General features: G+C 43.1%; 1 protein-coding gene across 1 annotated transcript in view; it reads left to right on the forward strand.

The window, feature by feature from the left end:
- Positions 1–1,638: 1,638 nt before the first annotated feature.
- Positions 1,639–20,356, forward strand: part of LOC126401634 (fibronectin type III domain-containing protein 4-like) — a 61,292-nt gene continuing 42,574 nt past the window's right edge. The window contains exon 1 of the mRNA XM_050062975.1: positions 1,639–2,656. Coding sequence (XP_049918932.1) covers positions 2,569–2,656 — 88 coding nt within the window. The 5' untranslated portion in view covers positions 1,639–2,568. The remainder of the gene's footprint in view (positions 2,657–20,356) is intronic.

Genomic DNA, 20,356 nt, shown 5'->3' on the forward strand with positions numbered 1-20,356 from the left:
CGACAGACTATAAACCGACGTAACACAACGCTAATTGAGATCAACTATGATTGAATCACTGTGATTATGGTTATTGTATGGCGAGCTAGAATCGATATAGACGGCCAGTTGTGCTTTCTTGACATAAGCTCAAGGAAACAACATAAAACGCTGCCGTGTTAACCTTTGACCGAGAGCATGCACTCCTTTTCTCATACAGGTAATCCTCTCACTCACATGCACACTTCTAATGTGTGAATTATTCTGTGTAATGATGACCATTGCCCTTAGGGTTTTTTTGGTTTCTCCTGCACATTTGTGATATCTATTCTATATATTGTATGTCTTTTGTTCTACTCTTGCATTGTTTTGTTTTATATATATTTTTCCTCTCGTGCTAATAAATAAATAATATATAAATTGTTTACATATTTTGCTGACTGTTAAAATGCACCAGACAAATAAGCTTTGCTCCTGTAATTTGTTTACATATTTTGTTCATTTAAAATAAAATTTTCTGTTGCTGTGCCAATCCCTTGCCCCTTTAATGTTAAAGTTTCATTTTAATATAAGATTTTGGCTGTTAACATTTTAGTATGATAAGAAAGTTACAAGATTTAGTGAAGTTATTTCAATATATTTATTTTTTGGACATTTTACAGTGCTTAAAAAAATATCGCAATATTAACGTTTACCGTGATAATTTGGTCACTATAATTGAGATATCAAATTTTCCATATCGTTACATCCCTAATATATATATATATACAAATGTCCAGGGCTGGGGGTGTTTGTACTGAGACATGGCAGCATTTCAAGACATATTTTTGCTGCCAAACCTGGGTGTTTTTAGCGAGACATGGTAGCATTTTCAGACGTATATTTGCCACCAAAACCAGAGGTATTTATAGCGAGATAGTGGCCAAAACCACGTATTTTTACAGCGGCACATGGCAGCATTTCCAGCAGCAAGTGTGCCACCAAAACCAGGTGGTTTTTTCAGACATGGTGGCATTTCTAGACATGTTTTTGCCACCAAAACTGAATTTTCAATAGTGAGACATTGGCAGCATTTCCAGATGATTTTTGCCACCAAAACTGGGTGTTTTTTGGCAAGACATTATTGCTATTTCCAGCGAGATTGTGCCACTAAAATCAAGTGTTTTTAGCAGACATCGATGGCATTTCTAGCCACAATTTTGCCAACAAACTGGGTGCTTTTAGCAAGACATCAGCAGCATTTCCAGCTGTGATTGTAGTGAGACACTGACGGCATTGAGAGCCATGATATTACGACCAAATCAGATGTTTTTAGTGGGACATCCGTGGCATTTCTAGCCTTGATTTTGCCACCGAAACCAGGTGTTCCATTCCAACACTTTTTCTTACCATAACCAAGTGTTTTTTGTGTTTTAGCATAACCACATAACAACCACAGCACTGTTGAAAGGTGAAGAAACACAGTTTCAACATATCCGCTACCTCCAAATGTTACATATCTTTGGTTTGAAGAAAGGTACAATGCCAACATTAATTTTCAATATTGGGTTGGTCATAAATATGTTTAATTTAAAACAAATATCCTCAAGTTAAGTAGTGTTTGAGTAAATGAACCACTGGTTATGGGATTATTTTAATCCAATACAGTGAAATGTCAAATGTAATCTGATTACATAATCAACAGTTGCCACCTAGGAACAAGCAGGTACTTCAGAGAGATGAAATGTGCACCACCACCACTCTCTCCCTCCCTCCTTCTTATTCCTCCTCCTCCTTCTCCTCCATCCTCAGTGTAGTGACAGGATTTGTAACGTCAGTCTCGTGCATGCCTCTTGTGTTTGTGTGTTTTCGGATGTGTGTGTGTGGTTGGCTGGAGGAGTTACCACCGAAGCTCCTGCAGACAGACATTTTCTCATCCCCCGGTCTTTCCATAATCTGTCAGATTAAACCAGCGCTGGATGAGACGGACCCCCTTTGCGCTCCTGCGTCTCCATCATCCTCCTGTGAGCCGAAACACCACCCCATTTTCTTCTTCTTCTTCTCTGTTATTTATATAAATCCAACAAACCGATGTCTTCTTCCTCGCTGAAAATGACAGCCGATCTGCCTGAGCGCTGTCCGCGGTGCTGAAACTCCCGCGACCTTCCACCTGCCGCGAAGAAAAGGCGGGTTTGATGCGTCTCCGGCTGACATTTGACGCAAAACCAAGCCCGCTAGATACATGCAGAACCGACGACAAGTGGCGGAAAGGGTCGAACTACCTGTTAGCTTCACCGGGCTCGGGGATTATGGTGCCTCTGCTGCGCGACGGGACTGAGAAGTGTCGTTTCATATTCATTCCGCATCTTTGAAATCGCAGCTGCATACCTACTGACCTACTTTGTGCAAGTTGGGGGAATCAAACCGGCGCAGGGGAGGAAGAAGAAGCAGTGCGGACTGTTGTTGTAAGAGATGAAGGTGATGTGGGAACAGTGGTGACCCCGTTGGGAAACTTCTAGTGAAACGCAGGAGAGTTAAAAAGAAGGGAGAGAGGAAGAGGAGAAGGCGTGCAGAAGAGCCAGAGGTGCGTGCGCGGAGACAGAGAAGGTTATGACCGCGTCTCTCCACCTGGACCTCGGGCTGCTGCTGCTGCTGCTGCTGCTGGCCTGCTGGCGAACACCGGGGATGGTCGGAGCAAGTGAGACATTTTCCATTTCAGTGTGTTTTTCATTTTCGATATCGATGTAATGATCTTGCATCAAAGTGAAGTGCAGGAACAGCGTGGCCAGCCGCAAACATCTGGCAGAATTCAGATAATTTTGCAGCAGGATGTGATGCATGTGTGTTTCAAAGGTGTTCATGTGCAATAATACATTATAAAAACACAATATTTATCTAACATACTACAACAAATCGACCTACAAATTTACTGAAATGCATCATAGATCTGTTTTGGTTTGCCTCTCCAGCCACCTCTCGCAACAAAGACCAAATATCATAAAAGGCTGTATAATAATTTCAACAGACATTTTATGTTTAACAGCAATAAATAGGCTGTATGCTGGTAGGAGAAGCAGTAGGTGTGAGTAGAATCAATCCTGCAGGTGTTTTTTAGGCTACCCTGTCACCCACTTCAAGCTGCTCGCTCTTTGTTCAACATTTTCTTCTTGCTGTTGTCCAGCTTGTTGTTATTTTTTCAGTAAATAAAATGGACATTAAAATATGCAAATCTTAAGGCTGGATTTTGGACCAAAAAGCAAGGACATTAATGTCATTTTCAGTGTTCACAGTGCAAACTGCTGTGTCTTCTTCTTCACATAGACTTTTTCTGTGGTTTTCATCCGGCCCTTGATGAAAAATAACAAAATGAGCACTATATTTTGGACAAAAACAGGACAACATTTTGATTGTTTTCCCTGTTCTCAGTGCAAACATGTCTTTTCTGCAGAGGCATAGATTTCAGACATAGTCTCAAAAAAAGGAGCCACCAAAAAAGGTTGTATATGTTGAAACATTTCCAAAAGACTGTTCCAAAAAGGTTCTCCACCAGATTAGATCATCTTGCATATGCATGTGAAAGTCGACTTTGCTGCCATATAGTGAACTTTTTGAGCGCAGTTCTACATGATGATATCGATTCAACATAGAAAATAGGGTGCTTTAATGCTCCTTGAGGATGCCCTTGAAACCGGTGTCAAAGTGCACTAAAGAAAGTGTCCGAAAATGCAAATGCTCTTGTGTGTAATTTGTGGTGTCAATTTGTCTTAAAGGGGAAAATATCTAGAGAGGTTTTCAGAGCATTTACAACTAATTTAGTATTTCAGAAATGTGAAGATATAACATGACAACACAATCTGTTTGGGTCGGTAATGTTTCATGTACAGTGTAACCAAAGAACCCTTAAAAACAGGTGTGTTATGGTATTCAACAAACAGGAATGGCTGGGAATGAGGTTCAGACAATGGTAAAGATTTTGGGGGAGGACAGAGGAAATGTCCCCGTCAAAGTGTAGAACATGTGCATATGTTTGATCCCTGGCTCCTCCAGCCCGCATGTGGTAGTATCCTTGGGTAAGATACTGAGCCCCAAATTGCTCTTGATGGCTGTTCCATCTGTGTGAGTATGTGTAAATGGTTACTGAGTAGCAGATGGCAGCTTGTATGGTAGCCTCGGCTACCATGGGTGAATGTGACATGTAGTGTAGAAAGCGCTTTGATTGGTAGGAAAACTAGAAAAGCGCCATACAGGTGCAGTCCATTTACCCTACCCCCAATAAAGACATGAAAGTAGCAGAGGACTTTTATGTTGACTGTGTGTTTCTCAGGGTAAGTATAACCTACTGATGTTATACTCCTTGTGGTTTCTGCTCTGGTTTATTTGTTGAGCGCTGGATGCAGAGACTGTGCCCTTGCACAGTAGTGTCTTGGAGGGGAAACTTGATTTGGTGGAACATTTGCAATTGAAGAGGCGAGCACAGAAAATGCAGATAACAGATACAGCTCAACTGTCAACTTTCACTGATAGAAAAGACAAATATAATACAGAAAATCAGTGGTTTTATCCCTGGCTCCTCCAGTCTGCATGTCGAAGCATCCTTGAGTAAGAAACTGAACCTCAAACTGCTCCTGATGGCTTTTCTATTGGTGTGTGAGTGCAAGTGAATGGTTACTAAGGAGCAGATGGCACCTTGTATGGTAGCCCCAGCCACCAGTGTGTGACTGCGTGTGAATGGGTGAATGTGACATGTAGTGTAAAAAGCGCCTTGAGTGGTCAAAAGACTATAAAAGCAGTGCTGTCCATTTACCATTTTACCTTTGCCCCACCCCCGCTAAAAACATGAAAGTACTTTTATTTTGGCAAAGTTAAGGACATTTCCACTTAAAGTGATGCAGGAAAGCCACAACATGGTGCATAAAAGTACACCAGAGTGCAGGACATTAAGTGTTTGATGCTCAAAATTCCCTGATGAGGTCCCCCAGTCTCCCCTGTTTCATATGTTCCCCTGAAATCTGTGCCCTTGCTTATCTGCTTCATTTTCTCTGCACTGATTCATTTTACCCTTCAGTCGGTTGATGGTAAAGTCAGTCCAAACCAAAATCACTTTATTTAAGATTCTGGTGCAGATCCCAGAGTCTGGGAGATACCAAATATTCCAGTCTGAATTTGGGGGAAATCAATAAAAAACACAGCTGTAAAAACATATTTCACTCAATGTAAACACTATATAGCTTCAGTAAGGAGTTGGAATAAACTGATACAGAATAAATAAGTCAGACAGTGTGGAATAAGATCATTTTAACAAGCTTAAAGCAACCAAAGGGGAACAAACTTGATGCACACCTTTACATGAACGTGTTGCTTCCTCTTCATCTGTGTGATTTGAGGTGAGTAGGGGGTTTGCTGTACTGTATTTACGGCGTGTATTTCAACAAGACAAACAGCTGTTGTAAAACTGTCAAAACCTTAATTGAATGTCTATCAGGGGATTTGAATTTCAAAGCAATCTCCCTCTCACTCTCTGGCCTGTTTAATTAACTGTAGCAGGAATGCACTTAAATCATCCAAACCACCGCCGAGATTCCTGCGCTCTCTATCTTTATACAAGGTGTTATGAAAAGCAACCTTTGGCAAATGAACCCGAATCAACGTGCTTCTCCTTGGCTGATTACCAAGAGGTGGTTAATCTGTGCTTACGAGGCTCCGTATTGATTTATTCAATGAAGTGTGCCTTTTATATTCCCCCACATGGCCTTCACCTTCCCGCTCATGACATAAATACCGCAGCTTTACAGGAGCTCATCATCCTGCTGCTCTTGGCCTCAGGTTTAAAGGAACACTTTGCCCCCCAAACAACCATTTGAATATCAATAATAACTCACGCTGTGTTATTTGAATTTGTGAAGAGATTTTTTTTCTCACTTGCCTCCAGTGAAGAAAGACTCCAAAGTTCTTGATGAATTGAAGTCATGGGGGTCCACGTTTAACAGCAAAATGATATGAAAACATCCCTTTACAATCTCTCACACAACTCATGCAGTATAATCCAAGTCTCATGTATCTAGTCATATGCTTGGTACTTCCCAAACAGACAGTTCCCTCTGACAGGGTACTGAACTATAAGACTTGGCCAACAGACATGAAAGACTACATGGGGATCCACGACCAATCATTGCAGTTCATCTTTCATCAACGTGCATGTTGTCATCGGGTTATTCTTGTCCTATTCTTATTATTATTACTATTATTTCAGTCACTGTGGCTGCTCATGTCCCAGCTGAAATGTTTGATAATAATACATTTTATCTGAAGAGGCGCCTTTCAAAACACCCAAGGTCACTGATACATGAATTGGCAGCTGGCAGAGGGTACAGTCAGTGTTAAAGTCCATAAGTCAGTTTGAACAGGTGGGTTATGAGATGGGATTTGAAGGATGTTATGCTGTCGGACTGGCAAATGTGTGGAGGTAGGGAGTTCCAGAGCCTGGAGGCATTGCAGCTGAAGGCCCTGGCACCCATGGTGCTGAGGCGTGAGGTGAAGATGGTCAGGGGACCAGCCGAGGAAGAGTGCAGGGAGCAGGAGGTCAGAGAGATAGGGGCTTAGCTGTGGAGGGCTTTGAAGGTGAGCAGAAGGTTGTTGTAATTGATCCAGCAGCCGAGTTTTGAATGATTTGAAGCTTGTTAATGAGTTTGGTGGGAATTTCAGAGAGCTCTGCATTACAATTAGTGATGTAAGAAGTGCCAACAGATATCTGCAGCTACATTTAAAGCACCACATTCATACTATGCAAGCCACTGAATCCTCCACAATTTCCTGCAAATGTTTCACAATAAAAGCCTTTTTAGAAAATGAAGGGATTCTCTCAACCGAAGTTGTCATACAGTTGTCCACTGCAGCAGATTGCGTGTGTTTCTATTGGTCAAATCGACGGCTGTGACAAGAGAAGTCGTGCATGACAAAAAGAAAATCAAATATACCAGACTTTTTTGGGGACATCGTGAGGCATCCCAGACATGGCGTCACTCGTTGTCTACTGTGACACATTACACGAGATGAAACGCTCATTGTCGTTCATGATCCCAGCTGACACTGTACGACACTGCGTTGGGTTATAATCGGGCTGATATCCTGAAGTGTTAATCCGACATTAACTATGATCCCATCAAAGCCAGACTCCATTGGTAAAAACTGTAATTTTACCTAGTTGAACACAGGAGTTGCTGGTCTACTGCTACCTCGATCAATTAGTTTGTTAATGTTTTTGTGTGACCTTGGTGTTTGAAAGCATCAGTTTGAAGTTACCAAAGTCACACAATAGTGCAAACAAACTTAATGTTAGAGGCAACAGTAGACCAGCAGCTCTTCTGTTTGGTGAGATAAAATTACTTTTTTTGTCAAGGTTGTCTGGGTTTAAAGAGATCATAGTTAACAATGGCTTTTAGTTCAGTTCCCTGTCAGAAAGGGCTGTCAACAGATTTGTCTTCTTGAATTCGCAGTAACACAGGATGAATATTGAAATACAGTTTTTTTTTTCTTTTAATGTAGATTTTCATTTATGAAAAACAGCGGGGAAAAGCTTTTTCTTGATTAAAAAATGCTTCCAAAGGCAGGATGAACAGATTTATTAACACCATATATCAGCAGGCAGTCATGTCTGATTTTAAAAGATCTTTATTAACCTAGAAATATTGCTTTTCCAACAAGGACTTTGGCCAGCCTCACTAAGCTTTGCCACTCAAATTATTGCAGGACAAAACTGAAGCTCAGCCTTTCCAAGTTCCTAATAATAACAGTATTTACTGAATGTGGGGAACTATAATGAACAAGCTGCATTATGATCCATGATATGACGTTTACTGTTGTTTGAGTTGTACTTATCTGAATATTTTTGACAAAGAAAAGTAATGGTGGCATGGTGGGGCAGTGGTTTGCATTGTCACCTTACAGCAAGACGGTTGCTGGTGGAACCTGGGGTGGGGGGTTTGAACCCTGGGGTGAACCCCCCACTCTGAATTGTCCATAGGTGTGAATGTGAGTCTGAATGGTTGTCTATGTGTCAGCCCTGCGATAGTCTAGCAACCTGTCCAGGGTGTACCCCACGTCTCACCCAGTGTCAGCTGGGATAGGCTCCAGCACCCCCACGAATACCAAAAAGATAAGTGGTTATGGAAAATGAATGAATGAATAGAGAAGTAATTCTTGACTGTGGAAACAGTACTGTCATTGACACTGAGGTCCATTTAGCAGATGATTTTGGATCTTTTGGTTGTACCACACAAGTTTGCCCACTTATCTCTAAAGTGCTGATGCCAAACATGTACAAGCTCACTTTCTGTCACTTTCAACTTTTAGGCTAAATAAATACAATTATTATCATTATTATTATTATTATTATTATTATTATTATTATTTTTACAAATTATTATTTGAGAGGGCATTTTATACTGTCATGACAGGAAAAGAGGACAGAGATGCAATAAAGGCAATGTTACTGTTATGATAAAGACAGCCCTGCAGAAAGGCAGCAGCTATATCATCACATCATGATACAGAGACATGTTTAAGTATAGGCTGTAAAGGGAATGAAAATGCATTTTATTATTGCAGTCTATCAGGCTGTGCAGTGTAATAGGCTAGAAAAAATGGCAAATAAAAGCAACAGCAGCAAATTAAGGAAGAAGGTCTAATGTCAGTAATGCCCAATTTATTGATTTATAGCCATGTCCTTATTACAAACATTTTTGTTTTTGAACATGTGTAGCCTGTTATATAGATGTACTAATACATTTTTGTTCATTCACAAAAAAAGGTTATATATGTGATTTATATCTTGTTACCTGCAGGAACAGATGAGTAAGAACTGTTGATCAACTAATATGAAATATTTATCAATAGTACAGCAGCGATAGTTGACCGTTTCCATGGCAATGAGTAAAACAGTCTTGAGGGCTCAGAGTCTCGAGTCTCAGCCTCTTGCAGTCCCTGCCCTGGCCGACTTTACATGATGACAGCATATACGTCACACGTTGTACAACTGAAGTCCAAGACAGCTCACCCACCCCAGGGTTCAAACCCCCCACCTCAGTTTCCACCAGCAACCTTCTTGCTGTGAGGTGACAATGCTAACCACTGCTCCACCATGCCACCATTACTTTTCTTTGTCAAAAATATTCAGATAAGTACAACTCAAACAACAGTAAATATCATATCATGGTTTTTCCCAGCTGAAAACCTTGGACTGAGAAGAAAAGCTGTTCGTTTTTAGACCAAAAATTCTACAATGGTTTTTGGAAACAGCGCTCAAAGAGTAAGGCTGAACATGTGCATCACAAAGGGGAGCATAAAAATGCACCAGCTGCGACCGCGGGAGGTTTTTATTGAAAGAAGCAGGGCAAAGAGCTTCTTTATTCATGCAGGGAGGGCTTTCGTTCTGCTCCACTCTGCTCCACATCGCTGCTCCTCTCATTGTTTATTGTCGTTATTTATTCTCTTTGCTCGCTCTGATCTTCCCTGGAAACCTGAACATTTGAATGATCCCTGTGTCTCCTTTTCTGGGATTTCTTCTCCCTGGGTTGTTCCACTTTTTCAGCGTCACTTTGATGGGTTCTTGTGGGACGTGACTAAACTCGACCAGCTGACAGGAAATTAAAATTCTCAGGTATATGCTGACACTTTTCTCCGGTTCAAAAATACTGTTGCATAATGTGGATATTAATCAGGAAATGATTAGCAACTTTCAGTTGACTCACAGACAGTTAGAGGGAATCCCTCTCCCGGGTCTCCCAGGTCTGCCAGCGCGTCCCCAGTGCCGCACCAGCCTGCCCAGGCACACAGTGTGGACCGTGCGTCATCCAACCATGAGACCCCACAGTTTTCGTCTCCTCGTCCCCTCTTCTCCCCAACCACTTTAATAGTGGGAGATCCAATAACGAGGAATATCCGACTTTTTAATGCAGCCACACACTGCTTTCCTGGAGCCACAGTCCCGGTCATCCTGGAAAAACTCCCTGGACTGCTGCGCTCGCTCCCATCCTCCATAACCCGGGTCTTGATCCATGTGGGATGCAATGACGCATCTCGACAGCAGTCTGAGCTGACTAAAAAGGATTTTAATGCCCTTTTTAGATTTTTAAATGACACCGGAAAGTCTGTATTTATCAGCGGTCCTCTCCCAGTACACACCCTCGGAGCAGGGCGTTTTTCAAGACTCCTGTACCTCAACACCTGGTTACAGTCCACCTGCAAAGCTCTTAACTTTGGTTTTATCGACAATTTTAACCTGTTTTGGAACCGTCCCTCCTTTTACAAGCCCGACGGTGTCCACCCAAACAGGCTGGGCAGCCAGATGCTAACAGCAAACATTCGCCACGCTGTCCAGTATGCTCCACGCGACTGACTGTTTACCTGCCACACCCCCTCACCGGAGTCTACTTCTTCTACGCCAACAACACCAACTGCTCACAGCACTATTTCCCCCGCCACCACCCCCCACAGGCCCCAGCTATCACTGCCACTTCCACCGGTCATTTTCCCTATAGAGACCATTGCTCTGCCCCGCCGGTTGCGAGCCCGCAGAGGTGGTGTGGACCATGGGATCCTTCGCCCGCTGGCTCGTGTCTCAGCTTCAGCCACTTCAGCCACTGAGGAGCTTACTCTCCGTATTGCCCTGATTAATGCTAGATCGCTAGCAAACAAGACTTTCTTGTTAAAAGACTTTTTCACCTCTCGTGATCTGGATTTTCTGCTCCTGACGGAGACTTGGCTTCAGGCTGGTGAGTGTACACCGTTCTCTGAACTCCTTCCTCCTGACTGCTTATTTCTCAGTTCCCCTCGGACCACCGGCAGAGGTGGAGGTCTAGCCTCTGTGTTCAAATCCAGCTTTGAATGTCGTCAAATTCTATTTGACAATTATTCCAGTTTTGAGCTGCAACTGTTTGAGCTAAACCTGTCCCCTCCTGTCATGTTTGCAGTTGTATATCGTCCTCCTAAATTTAATAAGGACTTTATTAATGACTTTGCCGATTTTCTATCAGAGGTTACTGTGAAGTATGACCACTTTTTAATTTCTGGCGATTTTAATGTCCATGTGTGTTGTGAATCCAGACCTCTGGTCAGTGATTTTTCAAACCTCATCGCTTCTTTTAATCTCATTCAGTCTGTGACCAGCCCGACTCATGAGAAGGGTCACACCTTAGATCTTGTGCTATCACATGGGTTATCTGTGAGTGTAAATGAGATATGTGAAACAGCATGTATTTCTGACCATCTGCCTGTTTTATTTACCGTTTCAGTCCCCTGTTCGCGGACTGTAACCCGTGCTCCCTCACGCCGCCTGCGCATGTTGAACCCTCAAACTGCATCACAATTCTCTGCCATGTATGCCGACGTAAACATGTTTAGCACTCCGGATGTCAATCATGGTCTTAATGCCGAAGAGCTTTTAAGTGTTTTTAATTTTACATGCACTGATATCCTGGACTCTGTTGCCCCTTTCAGATTTAAGCGCTCTAAAGCATTTTTTGAGCCATGGTTAAATGACTCCACACGTTCTCTCAGACGTTCATGTCGGCGTGCTGAGAGGAAGTGGAAAAAAGATAAGCTCCACGTCTCCAAAGAAGCTTTACGTGAATGTTTATCAGCCTACCAGCGAGTCGTTAAAGCTGCCAAAATGGAGTATATATCAAATATTGTCTCCAATAACAGTCATAAGCCCCAGGTTCTGTTCAGCATTTTTAACTCCCTTGTAAACCCGTGCGATAACTCTCCAGTCGTGCCATCGCCCACTCTCTGTGAGAGCTTTCTTAAATTTTTTATTGAAAAAATTTCTGCCCTTAGGCCAGTTGCTTCCACTCTCACTGCCCCTGGTCCTGACCCCACTGTGCCTCCTTTACCTGCTGTCTTTGACCAGTTTGAGCCAGTATCTCTCTCCTCACTATCAGATATAGTTAAGCATCTGCGGCCGACTAACTGTCCCTCTGACAGCATTCCCTCTCGCCTCTTCAAAGATGTTTTTGGTACTGTGGGGTCCACTGTTCTTGCTGTCATAAATACCTGCCTTAGCTCAGGGTGTGTTCCAGCTGCTCTCAAACATGCTGTAGTGCAGCCCCTTATAAAAAAGAAAAACCTGGACCCCTCTCTCCTGTCAAACTACAGACCAATCTCCAAATTACCATTTTTGTCCAAGGTTTTGGAGAAAGTGGTCTTTACTCAGCTGCAATCATTCCTAGTGGCCCATGACATGTATGAAAAGTTCCAGTCTGGCTTTAAACCACATCACAGCACTGAAACAGCACTTTTGAGGGTTTTTAACGATCTTTTGTCAACTGTTGATTCATGTAACTCTGCTGTTCTGGTGCTGCTTGACCTGTCAGCAGCCTTTGATACCGTAGATCATAGGATCCTCCTGTCTCGCCTGGAACAGTGGGTGGGTATCACAGGTACTGCCCTTCTATGGTTTCAGTCCTACCTCACTGATCGGAGCTTCTCAGTTAACTTAGGGGAATTCAACTCAGCTACGGCTCCTCTCACCTGCGGTGTCCCCCAAGGCTCCATTTTGGGCCCCATCCTCTTCTTGCTGTACATGCTGCCATTAGGGTTGATTTTTAAGAAACACAACATACCTTTTCACTGTTTTGCAGATGATGTACAGATCTATCTGCCCCTTAAATCCATTAGCAAGGATTCTGTACAGCCACTGCTAGAATGTTTAAAAGATGTCAAATCCTGGATGGACAGTAACTTTTTAAATCTCAATGAGGATAAAACAGAGATCATTATGTTTGGATGTGACCCCTCCGATTACTCTGCTGATTTTCTGGGCCCCTTCACTCCTAACATCCGTTCCTCTGTTAAAAATCTCGGTGTGACCTTTGACAGTGCTTTTAAATTCGATAAACAAGTTAGATCAGTAATACAAACCAGCTTTTATCAACTCAGGCTTTTAGCTAAAGTAAAGGGCTATCTCTCCCCCCAGAATCTAGAGAGGGTAATCCATGCTTTTATAACCTCACGTCTGGACTACTGTAACTCGCTTTATGTCGGTATTGACCAGTCACTGCTACACCGTCTACAGCTTGTCCAGAACGCAGCAGCCCGCCTCCTCACTGGAAAGCGTAAACACGATCACATCACACCAATCTTGGCCTCGCTCCACTGGCTTCCAGTGCGTTTTAGAATTGATTTTAAGATTTTATTGATTGTTTTTAAAGCCCTAAATGGGCTGGCACCCCCTTATTTAACCGAACTCCTGCACTTTCATGCTCCCTCCAGAGCCTTGAGATCAGCCAGTCAGCTATTACTGGCTACTCCTAGGACTAGGCTGAAGACCAGAGGCGACAGAGCCTTTGGGGCGGCTGCCCCTAGGCTCTGGAATAGCCTGCCCCTGCACATTAGGTCTGCCCAGACCCTAGAGGTTTTTAAGTCTTTTCTTAAAACCCACTTCTTCTCTCAGGCTTTTAACTCAGGTTGAGCTGGACACCCAAACATTTTAGCTTATTTTGATCTTATTTTATAACTCTTGTATTTTATTTTATTGTATTGTATTTTATGTATCTTATGGTTATTATTGTGGTGTACTATTAGGTACCTCATTGTATTTGCTTGTTTATTTCTATTGACCTGTTCAGCACTTTGGTCAACCTTGGTTGTTTTAAATGTGCTTTATAAATAAAGTTTGAGTTGAGTTGAGTTGAGTTAAACGAGAATTAGAAATCCTATCATAGTATGTCATACCGTTACATTATCATAGTCATGGAGGGAATACTGAACAGGCTTAATGAGGCAGGGACCCGAGGGGTGAGGGGACCCCAGAATCTCTGTTAGAAAGTCAATCAAACAAAAGACACAAAACAACAACAAAAAAACTCAACATCACAACAAAAACATGCAAATCTACCATAAAGAGACACAAAAACCAATACAATACAATGATCACGAAGAGATGCGAAGTGACCTTTGAAGAGAGACAAATAAGCTGCAAACAAACAAAAAGACCAAAAAGATGCAAAACAACGACACAGATGCAAAACTACAACAAACTGAGATAGAATAACCAGAAAGAGATGCAAAACAATCATGCAGCAATACAAAACAACTACAAAGAAACACAAACTACACAGGGATGCAAAATGACAACAAGGAGAGAGGAAACAACAAAGACACACAAACAACTGAGATGGAAAACAACTATACACACACAGCACACCACAAACAGATGTAAAATGACCATACAAAGGGACACAAACAATAAAGATGCAAAACGACAAAACACACACAAAACACAAACACAAAACATTTAGAGCAGTAAAGAAACAATGTGTCATTTTTCTTCTCTTTGTGGTTGATCTGTCTCTGTATAATAGTTTTAGATGTCTGTCACATTGCGTCTTGTTGTGGTTGTTTTGTCTTTCTGTATCAAAGATACAAAACAACCGCAAAAAGAGACAAAATGTCAGACATGCAAAACAACCATGCAGAGCATAACTCAACCACAAAGAGGCAAAACACCGACACAGCAAAACAACAAGAGAGACAAAACAACCACAAATCAACAAAGATGCAAAACTGCCATACAGAGAGACAATGCAACCACAAAGGGATGTAAAATGACAACAAAGACAGAGAAAGCAACCACAAAATGACACAAAACATCAGAGGTGGACCATACAGAGAGACAAAAAAACAAACAAGCAACCACACAGACAGACAAAGCAACCACAAAGGGACACAAAACAACAAAGAATACGGAGACAACAAAACGACACAGAGAAACAAAGCAACCACAAAGGGATGCAAAACAATGACACAGAGAGACAAAATGATAGAGATGGAAAACAACCATACAGCCAGACAAATCATCCACAAAGACAAAATGACACAGAGATGAAAAACAACCACAGGGAGATAAAACAACCACAAAGAGAAACAAAATGACAGAGATGCAAAACAATGACACAACGATGCAAAATGACAACAAAGGGACACAAAACAACAGACATGCAAATAACTATGCAGAGACAAATCAACCACAAAGAGACAACAAAATGATACAGAGATGAATAAAAGAGCACAAAGGGATGCAAAAAAGACAGAGAAAACAATCACAAAGAAACACAACACATCAGAGATGGAAAACAGCCATACAGAGACACAAAACAACCACAAAATGCAAAAAGGTTCATACAGAGAGAAAAAACAACTACATCAGACACAAAATGCGAAAGATAAACAAAATCAAAATTATTATTTTTCAAACAAGTTTTGTGTTTTGTGTCTCTTTCAGCTGTTGAGTCTTCAAAGGAGTCAGGGGCCTTTCCCATGTCTGTGCTCAGGCACCCATAGTCTCAAAATCTGCCCATGATCATACTGTATCTTAATCAACATGCGCAGGTTGTAACTATACTGTATCTGGAGTGCTCTCACAGTCACTCACACACACACACACACACACACACACACACACACACACACACACACACACACACAGTATACACAATATATACGTTCATCCATCTGTCCCAGAGAGGGCGGGGAGCCATTAGCCAGATTAGACTGTCTGAGTCTATCAGCAAACTATTACTTTGCTGTGATTTACAGTCTGAGTCAAACGTCAGAGACTACTCTACTCCAGAAGCAAAGATGTAAACAACGGCTGTCATGGGGCTGTTGTTTTTGTCGCTGGTAGAGACACAGACATTGTTGTGCTGCTAGGGGCTGCAGAGGTTGGATTTGACAAGGAAATATATGTTTGGTGGAAGCCTTTGTCCATCTCGTAGTACAATAAATGAATTGAGCATTGTGTGGAAAGATCACAGCACTGGTTGTGTGTAGATGTGTTTTTCTAAACTTCTGGGGACCAAATGAGGACAGAAAGATGAGGGAAATCCTTAAAAGTAAACATGTCCCAGCTGTTCCTTTCTTCTTTGAAGAAATTATTTACTCTTGTGCTAAAACCAGGATTAAGGAGATTAATGTTTTCATTCTGCTGCTGTAGCAAAACTAGTCAGTCTGTTCCAGTAACAATAGCAAAATATTCTCATGTGATCTTTTCTGTTATTTAATTTGTAAATGTTAACTCGGTCTATAGCTTCATTGCGGGATATTTGATAATTAGTGTTTTTTAAGAGAAGCATCTTGTGTGCATTTTTGAGTATTACTTTTATCCAAGCGTGCATTTGAAATGGGGGTATTTCAGGAAATAGACAGAGCCACACTGCAACCTAACTCAATTATAACAAAGGGAGGGTACACAAATACAAAATAATAAGCATACTGAACATTTTTGTCATGAATGCCTCTGTGACCACAGTTATGGGTTCTTGGACTGTATCCAGAGTCAGAAAAAGAAGTGGAGACTGGGTGTCTTAATGGAGACTTTGGTTGGACTTCAGCTCTAATTTCGGTCAAAAGCTCCATGAAGCAGAGATCCAGAAATAGTTTTTGAGTCTGGTGTACTGTGGAAAAACAATATTATCTCCTTAAAGTTATTTTTACAAAATACACTCGCCGGCAACTTTATTAGGTACACCTGTTCAACCGCTCGTGGCTGTGATGGCGGCGCGCAGCAGTGCAGCGGCTTCTCAGCTCCCGGTGACAAGTGTGTGTTTTACTCTTTTCTCGTCTACTAACACGGAGAAATACAGCTGAAAGCTGCACTGGGCAGATTGGGGCTTCTGAGGACAACCGATTGGTATGGAAAATTATACCGACTGAGGGGAAGCAGGAAGCAGTGCGCTCGGAGGCAGAAGAGGGGTAAGCGAGCCGGCTTACTGGCTAGGCTAAGGGCTAACAGCAGACCCGCATTCCCCACACTCTTCTTGGCTAATGTACGCTCGCTTGACAATAAAATGGACTTGTTGCGACTCCGTATGAACACCTACACGGACATGAGAAACTGCTGTGTGCATATTCTAACCGAGACATGGTTACATGACAACATGCCGGACTCTGTGTACTAGCTCGATGGGCTGCTTTTATTCCAAGCCGACCGCAACCACCTGTCGGGAAAAACACGGGGAGGTGGCGTCTGTATCTACATCAACAGTCGCTGGTACACAAACTGAACTATGATCACATCTCAGTGTTCCAGTGCAAGCACCCGGAGGCTTTTTTCGTGGTTGCAGGAGATTTTAATCACGTAGAACTGACGGATACGCTGCCGAGGTTTTACCAGCATGTCACCATAGCAACCAGGGGGACCAACATGCACACACCAATAGAAGGGACTCATACAGAGCGGCGCCCCGCCCCCACCTCGGCTTCCCCGATCATGATTCCATCATGCTGGTTCCTTCTCACCACCCCGTGCTCAAAGACTGCAAGCCCACACAGAAAACCATCACTGTGTGGCCCACTGATGCTGCCTCCATCCTACAAGACTGTTTTGAACGCACCAACTGGCAGGTCTTTAAGGGAAACAGCAACAGTCAGAGGCGTAGTGGACCTGAAGGAATACATGTCATCTGTCACCGACTACATTAGCAAGTGTACCAATGATGTCACCACCACCAGGACCATCACCATCCACCCCAATCAGAAGCCCTGGCTGAACAGTGAAGTTTGTTCCCTTCTGAAAGCACGGGACTCTGCATACAGGCTGGGAGATGCTCCTGCATTGAGAGCAGCAAGGAAGGAGCTGGGGGCTGGAATTAAAAGAGCAAAAGCCAACTATGCTCAAAAAATTCAAGGTCACTTCTCCAACAATGACCCTCGCAGTATGTGGAAGGGCATTAAGACCATCACTGAGTACAGCAGGAAAGGTGCAGGTGCAGTGCATCTCTCCCTGATGCCCTGAACAACTTTTATGTGCGGTCTGAGGCCTCCAACACCTCCCCCAGTTTCAGGCTCACTCTCCCACCCGAGGAGCTGCCACTCAGAGTGGGTGCAGAGGATGTGAGGAAGTCCCTGCTGAGAATAAACCCTCGTAAAGCGGCAGGCCCAGACAACATCCTGGGATGGGTTCTAAAGGACTGTGCACATGAGCTCACTGATGTCCTGACAGACATTTTTAATACCTCCCTCTCCCAAGCCTTGGTACCAACATGCCTCAAGACTGCAACCATCATTCCTGTCCCAAAAAAACCCACAGTGACAGGCATGAATGATTATCGTCCCATGGCTCTCACTCCGGTGATCATGAAGTGCTTTGAGCGTCTGGTCATGGCCCACATAAAGGCCAGTATTAACATCAACGCAGACCTCCACCAGTATGCCTACAGAGAGAACCAGTCCACTTCTGATGTCATCTCATTTGTCCTCCACTCAGCCCTTACACATCTGGAGACCAAGGGTTCCCACGTCAGACTGCTCTTTTTGGATTTCAGTTCTGCATTTAATACCATCATCCCGCAGACCTTGATCAACATATTGCAGCTGCTCGGAACCAAACCCTCCCTCTGTAACTGGATACTGGATTTTCTGACCAACAGCCCGCAGACCCGCCAAGATCCATGATGTAACATCCGCCTCCATCATCCTCAACACCGGCTCCCCACAGGGATGCGTCCTGAGCCCCCTGCTATACACCCTCCTCATGTATGACTGCTCGGCCAGCAATCATATTGTGAAGTTTGCAGACGACACGGTCGTGGTGGGACTAATCTCCCACAATGATGAGTCTGAGTACAGACAGGAGGTGGTACTGCTCGAGGAAAGGTGCAGAGCAAACAACCTGTGGTCAATGTGGCAAAAACAAAGGAGGTAATTTTATTTTTAAGAAGAGGTGGATCCATCCTGCCTTGTATCAACGGTTCAGGCTGGTGGTGGTGGTGTAATGGTGTGGGGNGAGGAGCAACTGTGGAAGTGGTCTCATGTTTTAAATACTTGGGAGTGCACATTTCACACAACCTCACCTGGACCAATCACACTGCCTGTGTCAGGAAGAAAGTCCACCAACGCCTCTACTTTCTGAGGAAGCTGAAACATGCTGGCCTCTGTGCAACTGTCCTGACTGCCTTCTACAGATGTGCAGTGGTGAGGCTGGTGAACTCCCTATCCTCCCTACCTGCAATAAGCCACTGACTATGTCACCTACCCCCCGAACTGCACTTTTTAACATGGACCTGCACTCTTATTCGTATTTTTATAAGCTGCCAGCACCTTTTTCACTATATGCAATTTATATATATGTATGCCACTGCACTTTACTGTTATTTGCTGCCAGGTATGCAGAAGATAAAGGTTGGAAAAAGGTTGCCTGGTCTGATGAGTCTGGATTTCTGCTGCGAAATTGAGATGGTAGGGTCAGAATCTGGTGTAAACAACATGAAAGCATGGATCCATCCTGCCTTGTATCAACGGTTCAGGCTGGTGGTGGTGGTGTAATGGTGTGGGGGATATTTTCTTGGCACACTTTGGGCCCCTTAGTACCAACTGAGCATGGTTTAAACACCACAGCCTACCTGAGTATTGTTGCTGACCGTGTCCATCCCTTTATGACCACAGTGTACCCATCTTCTGATGGCTTATTCCAACAGGATAACACACCATGTCACAAAGCTCAAATCATCTCAAACTGGTTTCTTGAACATGACAATGAGTTCACTGTGCTCCAATGGCCTCCACAGTCACCTGATCTCAATCCCATGGAGCACCTTTGGGATGTGGTGGAACAGGAGATTCTCATCATGGATGTGCAGCCGACAGATCTGCAGCAACTGTGTGATGCTATCATGTCAATATGGACCAAAAGTTCGGAGAAATGTTTCTGACACCTTGTTAAATCTATACCACAAAGAATTAATGCAGTTCTGAAGGCAAAATGGGGTCCAACTCTGTACTAGCAAGGTGTACCTAATAAAGTGGCCAGTCACTGAACTTAAAGAGTAACTAAACCCTAAAACCATTTTTTTCAGCTGATAATCATTGTTTCTGGTTGTATAGTAGTGTTACTGACTGATCCTGCTCAAAATCTTGACAGTTTAGTGCAAACTGTTGAAAAGCTACATTTTATTTTAAAAATGTGGTATGGAGCGCCCTCTACAGCTTCAAACCTGGTTACTACATTTGAATTTACATTACATTACATTGGGGGCGAATGACTCTTTTTCGGGGCGAATGACGTCACTAACCATCCATGCTAAAGCCTGCCCTCCTCCCTTTACTCCTTCTCTTACTATAAAACCATTCTGTCCGCAGTTATCAAACTGATAGCGAGTAGGTTGGATCAGAACAAAGAGAGTAGTAGAGCAGAGAGAATAGCTAGTAATTTGTCGAATTGTATTGTTAGCACAGTGTATTTTAGTGTAGCTTTACAGTTAGTAGTGTGTTTATAGTATTTAGGTTAGTTGGTCAAGGAGAGGCGCCAAGCCTCGGGAGTATATGTGTGGGGTGGCGAAGGAGGGATGTGGAGGGCTGCTGTGCGGTGAGAGAGAGCCGAGCCTCGGGGGTATATGTGCGGGGACGC

The sequence above is a fragment of the Epinephelus moara genome, chromosome 15, assembly GCF_006386435.1.
Source record: "Epinephelus moara isolate mb chromosome 15, YSFRI_EMoa_1.0, whole genome shotgun sequence".
Classification (NCBI taxonomy): domain Eukaryota; kingdom Metazoa; phylum Chordata; class Actinopteri; order Perciformes; family Serranidae; genus Epinephelus; species Epinephelus moara.